Source organism: Populus alba, chromosome 1 (assembly GCF_005239225.2).
Source record: "Populus alba chromosome 1, ASM523922v2, whole genome shotgun sequence".
Taxonomy (NCBI): domain Eukaryota; kingdom Viridiplantae; phylum Streptophyta; class Magnoliopsida; order Malpighiales; family Salicaceae; genus Populus; species Populus alba.
The window spans coordinates 24,876,258-24,882,978 of NC_133284.1; the positions used below are offsets into that span (position 1 = coordinate 24,876,258).

The following is a 6,721-nucleotide window of genomic DNA, read 5'->3' on the forward strand; positions in this document are numbered from 1 at the left end:
TTTAAACCAACACATTAAAATTATATAAAAAAACAATTAAAAACAAGTTGAATTGTAAAAACAAACATAGATGCCGCCACACATTGGTAGACTATTTATTTTTGTGTTTAAAATTGTTTTTTTAATTTTTCAATGTTTTTCAATCATTTCAAGACACTAACATTAAAAATAAAAAAATCCAAGAAAATATGTGTAAGAACAACGTTAGCTTCATTTTCAAACTTGTGTTACCAGACTTAAAGGGTGGTGTCTTCTCGCTCTCAATCTGCATTACCCACCTTCCTATTCTTATATATACCATAAGGCTATCTATCGTCACTAGTACTAAACTATTTCTCTCTTCCAAATCTCTGAAATCTAGACGTTAACTACATCCTGTTCTTTTCATGCTTTCAAGCTTTTCAAGAAAAACAAACTGAGACAGACAACTTCTTTTTCTTTTCAAGCTTTTCAAGAAAAACAACAAACTGAGACAGAGAACACCAGGAAAAGAAAGAGACAAATGGGACTGCTTTTCCCCGCGGGGATTCTGATCGCCGTTGTAGTGTTTCATGCTACGGTGGTTTTGTCTTCTTTTCCGGCCACTTTGCATCTGGAGAGAGGGGTTCCGGCGAGCCATAAACTGAAACTGAGTCAACTCAAAGAGCGAGACAGAGTGAGGCATAGCAGAATGTTGCAGTCTTCAGGAGGTGGTGTTGTTGATTTCCCTGTCCAAGGAACCTTTGACCCTTTCCTCGTTGGGTAATTCTATCTTTTAAACCATATTTGAATCATGGGTTTTTCTAAGTTTTCGGATTTCTTTTCTTGTTTTGCAAATTGCTGTTGATGAAGACTGGTTGTTTTGGATTATGGGGTTTTAAATTTTGGATTCTTAGACTCTTAAATGAGATGTTAAATGTGTTTTTAGTCTCATTTTTTATTTTGGTTCTTTTTGTAGGCTTTATTATACAAGATTACAATTGGGCTCTCCTCCAAGAGATTTCTATGTACAAATAGACACTGGAAGTGATGTTTTGTGGGTTAGTTGTAGCTCCTGCAATGGCTGTCCTGTTAGCAGTGGACTTCACGTAAAGCTCACTTTTTTTCGTTTTTATAACCATATTGTTTCATATTTCTATTTCCAGTTTCAAGAATTTTATTTAATGAAAAGGAGAAAGGAGAGTAATTTGGTGGTACAGTGTTTTCATTATTGTTCCTTTGGTTCTCTTATTACAGATTCCACTCAATTTCTTTGATCCTGGAAGCTCACCAACAGCCTCATTGATATCTTGTTCAGACCAAAGATGTAGTCTTGGGCTTCAATCCTCAGATTCTGTGTGTGCTGCACAAAACAATCAATGTGGATACACCTTCCAGTACGGTGATGGCAGTGGCACATCAGGATATTATGTGTCGGATTTGTTGCATTTCGATACAATTCTTGGCGGGTCTGTGATGAATAATTCTTCAGCTCCTATCGTCTTCGGGTGAGCTATTATGGATCTGTCAAAATTAAGATGGTAGTTGTATGATATTCATTTGTCTGAACTCTGGAATTCATGGATTCTGATGGAGGATTATGAAACAGGTGTAGCACATTACAAACTGGGGACCTGACAAAGCCAGACAGAGCAGTTGATGGGATATTTGGGTTCGGACAACAGGACATGTCTGTTATCTCCCAACTAGCTTCACAGGGAATAACACCAAGAGTGTTCTCTCACTGCTTGAAAGGGGATGATGCTGGAGGTGGTATATTGGTTCTTGGAGAAATCGTGGAGCCGAACATAGTTTATACTCCACTTGTCCCATCACAGTATGTTTTCCTCCCTGTTTAATATCTTTAGATTTCCCTCACAGAGTGGCAGTCATTGTTTTATTCTTCTGGAGCCCTTCTCAATTGACTGTTGTATCTATGTGCTTATTCTAGTACTCTCTACTATATAGCTATGAAATCTGGTCTGACCTTCTGAGCTTATGTAGTTCAGAATCATTAGTGCTTGTCTCTCATTAGTTTGGCATGTAGCTTCTTTACTATATTATTTCAGCTGTTCTTTTGGATGTGATCCTCTTCTATTTTGTATTTGACTCACTGTTTCTAATGGTGCAATCTCATAAAATATTTATGTTTGCTCATATTTTAATGTCGATCATTTAAAGATTTGGAAGTCATTTCTGTTTCTGGATTCAAGTGGTTTTGGTTGATAAAAATCTAAGCACTTGGTATTATCTTGAAAGCTAGGAGCAGATAAGCTCAAACTTCGCATGTCTCTAATAATCTGTTGCAGAATTGTGTTTAAGCTTGTCCCATCCTATTGAGTTTGATAATCTAGGCAATCTTTTCCTGTATGGTGATGCTTTTAGCCTTTTCTACTACCATGGAACTGAAAGTGATAAATTTTTCCAGTTTGGCTCAATGTGGTGATAAATATAACTTTGGACCTCATTTTTTGTTTCTAAGGATAATTATCCGCCTTTAACTAATATATGGTAAATTTGCAATAAGCAAAGAATGTCAATTTTTAAATAATAAAATTCAATAACGTGGTTGGTATTTTAATCTATTGGTTCATTTGGAAATATGATCGGGGTGGAAAAAATATTCTTGTCATGAAATTACATAGATCAGCTTCTTCATTGACATGCCTTTTACTCACCATCCTAGACAAGCAAAATCATTTCAGTTCAACACTTTAATAGTTAGCTTTAAGTGGAACGTAGTGAAGCTTAAACCAGTAGTCAAAAAATCTTGCATGTCAAAAAATCATTTCGAGCATGATACCATAATTGTTTAATAACTTTGATGGTTTAGCTTTACTGATTGGTAAGATAACCTTGCCCCTCCTTGGTTGTTAATAAACTCTCGAATCTTTGGAGCATATAATTCCCTACTGCATCAAAAGTTTCCCTGACCACCTTTATATGTGAATTTTCAGGCCTCATTATAATTTGAACCTGCAGAGCATTTATGTCAATGGACAAGCTTTAGCCATTGATCCATCAGTTTTTGCGACATCAAGCAATCAAGGAACTATCATTGATTCTGGAACGACCTTGGCATATCTAACAGAAGCAGCCTATGATCCTTTTATCAGTGCTGTAAGTGCTCAAAGGAAATTTATATCAGCTAATAGATTGAACATTGTTAATGATCTTCATTAGCCACTTATTTAGAATGACATCCTTATAATGTTTTTCTTGCAAATTTATTGGGAATTTTGTTTAACTTTAGCAATGTTTGAATTATATAGTTGCTCTCTTGTGCAGATAACATCTAATGTTTCACCATCTGTAAGCCCATATCTTTCCAAGGGAAATCAATGTTATTTAACCTCTTCCAGGTTCATTTTCGAACTCCATTATCTTAGTTCACTTTCCATTTTGTATGTGGTGTCTTAACCCAGAACCATATGTTTGCTTTGTGCTCAGTATCAATGACGTATTTCCTCAAGTTAGTTTGAACTTCGCTGGTGGCTCTTCCATGATTTTAATTCCCCAGGACTATCTTATTCAGCAAAGCTCTATTGTGAGTTCCTTAAGCTTGATATTAGTAACTTTCTATTTTATCCTGTTAAAAATATGTCTAGATCTTCTTGATTTGCATCGAAGTTGCTGGTCAGTTTATTGATAACGGTTTTCCTTTAATTGAATATTCCCTTAATTTATAAATGGATACCTAGTCTTGATCATTTTCTGTTCCTGGCTTCTTTGTTTGCTTTCCTTCTGATTCTGATGCACAATAATGAACAAGGTTTAGTTGTTATTGTGCTCGAATTTTCTTTTATTTATTTTCCATCAATTTGAATACAACTTCAATGCCATCTTTGATCACTTGTTCTTCCATGGCTATGCTGCACTATTCACAGTCCCAACTTCCATCTATTAGCCTTGGTTTCTGCTGAGAACTGAAAACACATCAATAGATTCTATAAGGATTCTTGACGATTGAATGTGGTTCCTTTCCAAATTGGTCCAGTAATTTGGAATTTTGGTCTGGCATCCCTATACTCTAACCAGTACGATTGAATCGGTGTTGCAGAATGGTGCTGCATTGTGGTGCGTTGGCTTCCAGAAAATTCAGGGTCAAGCGATAACAATCTTGGGAGGTATTGACACTGAACAATCTTCTTTTTTTCTTTTAATTCCCTGGAATTATTTTCTTGTAAAGATCATATGAGGTTATATATCAATTATCCAAAGGTATAGAAATCTTAACAAATTCAAAATTTCATTTATCAGGGAAAGAAAGCCCAAGTTTTCATTTTACTTTGTGGTTTAACTTTTAAAGAGCAACTGTACTTCTGCTTTGGTCTAAGCAACACAGCCTTGTGAAAATGTGCATGAGGCCGTAGTTTCTATTATCTGCTGATGTTTAACCGTAAGCATTTCCATGATACTGTGGCTGTACAACAACAGAAAATACATTATCTATAAAACATTTAGCGTTCCTCTTGCTTTTGCAGAACCAAACATTAGAATCTCCGTACATATCAATGTTACAAAATCATCATTTCAGCATTTTTCTATGATCTTTTCTTTTAATTTCACCTAGAGTTGCTAACATTACCAGCTTCATATCTGCTCATTCCTATTTGTTGCTTTTTAGTTCAATTGTATTGCCATTTAAAAATACAAGGAAATTGATTAAAATTTCACCTCAAAAGGGAGAAAATTCTTTATGATTATCCTTTTCTTATTTGTGACATGTTTCATAATCATGCCATTTATCATGAATTTTAGCTTATCATTCAGTTTTATTTTTATTTTTACTAAAGCAGCGAGTATATGCTCCTGGTCAGCCCTTTCTCATTCATATCCAACCAAAAATTTGTTTGTGCTCCTCTGCTGATGTTTTTTTCTAAACATAATCGCTTCAAAACTCCATGCATGGTGCTCAATGAAACACGTAATACTCTGCTCTGATTAGCACTCTTCAGCCTCCATTTATCTTTATGTTCTAGATAATTTCCGCTACCAAGTCCAGGTACAGGTTGCAATGGTCTAGCTAGCAGCCACCTACCCTATTTCTTTTTTTATGCTACCTTGTTGGACCTTCTTTTTTTCGTCTTTCTTCCTTTATTTGAATAATCAGTAATCTTTTGCCTACGAACAACATTTGCTGTTGTCTTTTTTTTGCAGATCTTGTTCTAAAAGACAAAATCTTTGTTTATGATATTGCTGGTCAACGGATTGGATGGGCTAATTATGACTGTAAGTTGTGATTTTCTGTAATCGGCATTAGCATTGCGTGTGATTAAAATCATTTAGTTATTTAAATCAAGAATATAAACACAGAAGAGATTCTTGCAAGAGGGTAATTTATGAAGCAAGTGTTGGCAAAATAAATAGATTTTCTCCCTTGAGAAAAGTTGTCAGAACTCATTCAATATGCTACAACAACGAAGTAGGATATGATTCTCTTTAGTTTGCAAATTTATTTAAGATTAGACCTGCTCCTTATCTCCATTCCTTGTCTGTGAATTATCATGTTAGGCTCAATGTCAGTAAACGTGTCTACTGCCACGAATACCGGCAAAAGCGAATACGTCAATCCGGGGACCCTGATCAATAACGGTTCGCCGAAGAACATGCCTCGCAAACTGATACCATTGACTACGATACCATTCCTTCTGCACGTACTATTGCTCAGCTGTTACTTGTTTTTGTAGCACACCCTGCAACGCATCTGGAACTTTGCTTCACTTTAATGCGCTCTTTCTGGTCTATATTTGAAGCAACCGGCAGGGCCATGCAGTATTACTGCTTTGGTTGCATCCAGTTGCTGCCTGGTGTGCAACTGATTTGTGAGTGCCTTTTCTTCTGAACATACTTCGTCGCCGGCCGTGTACACTGATATACTTTCATGATTCATCCATTATCGCTCTGGCTCTATTGCAAGCGCTGTAAATTTACCTTCATATAGGATTTCTGATCTAACAGCAGAATTAATATATACAAAATGTTTCAGTTTGGTTACTTTTTCAATGTTTTCTGTAGTTTGTATCCATAAACAACTTGTGAGCTAAAAGTAACACCTTAGTGGTTTGTGACATAATTTACTTGGGACTCTTTTGGTCCAAGCATTTTTAATAGAGTAATGTGTGTCATCTGCTTCGTTAGATAGTATTAGGTATCCAATGAATTATTATTTTTTAAATGATCAAGACAAGAAAGTAAATTAAAATAAAAACCAACGGGTTTTTGACATGTTTTACTTAGGTCATGGGTCAACTTGTTCTTAAACTCAAACCTGACCTATCAATTTGATTGACACGTGGTGACTTGACTCAGGGGTTGACTATGGATAAGGTTCGTGTCATGGGTCTAAATAATTAACTTGGATTTATTTTTCGGGTCAATAATAGAATAAAAATAATTATAATTATAATTCTAGAACTCAATTTAGGGATTCATCTGAGATAAAGCCTAAGTCATGAGTCTAGTTGACTATTAACTTGAGTCAACATAAAAATAAAAAAAGTTATTATTATATTTTTAAAATTCGACTTAGAGATTGACTTGAGGTAAAGTCCAAGTCAAAAGTTAGGAAGGTTAATATAAGGATAAAAATGACTATTATCATAGTTTCAAAACTCGACTAGAGAATTAATCCGGAGTGAGTCATAGTTCAGGATGGTCAACCCGAGTTTACCCGAGTCAAGATAAAAAAAACCACACTCGGAATCAACTTGAGAAAAGACTCGGGTCACATGTCGAAAGGATCAACCTGAGATGATCTAAT

At 35.4% G+C, this 6,721-nt stretch overlaps 1 protein-coding gene across 1 annotated transcript; it reads left to right on the forward strand.

Moving 5' to 3' along the window:
* The first annotated feature begins 229 nt into the window (after positions 1-229).
* LOC118046933 (aspartic proteinase 36) lies at positions 230-5,955 on the forward strand. Its single transcript, XM_035056028.2, has 10 exons — positions 230-741; positions 938-1,067; positions 1,216-1,466; positions 1,568-1,795; positions 2,916-3,078; positions 3,247-3,320; positions 3,409-3,505; positions 4,019-4,085; positions 5,119-5,190; positions 5,473-5,955. Exons 1-10 carry the CDS (start codon positions 503-505, stop codon positions 5,646-5,648), a joined length of 1,497 nt encoding a protein of 498 aa, XP_034911919.1. The 5' UTR covers positions 230-502; the 3' UTR covers positions 5,649-5,955.
* Positions 5,956-6,721: the final 766 nt, after the last annotated feature.

Bases quoted from the DNA above. Each gene is read 5' to 3' on its own strand.
- LOC118046933 (XM_035056028.2), top strand. From the start codon at position 503: ATGGGACTGCTTTTCCCCGCGGGGATTCTGATCGCCGTTGTAGTGTTT. The intron at 1,068-1,215 runs GTAAAGCTCACT...CTCTTATTACAG, and splicing joins CTGTTAGCAGTGGACTTCAC to ATTCCACTCAATTTCTTTGA. The intron at 3,321-3,408 runs GTTCATTTTCGA...CTTTGTGCTCAG, and splicing joins TGTTATTTAACCTCTTCCAG to TATCAATGACGTATTTCCTC.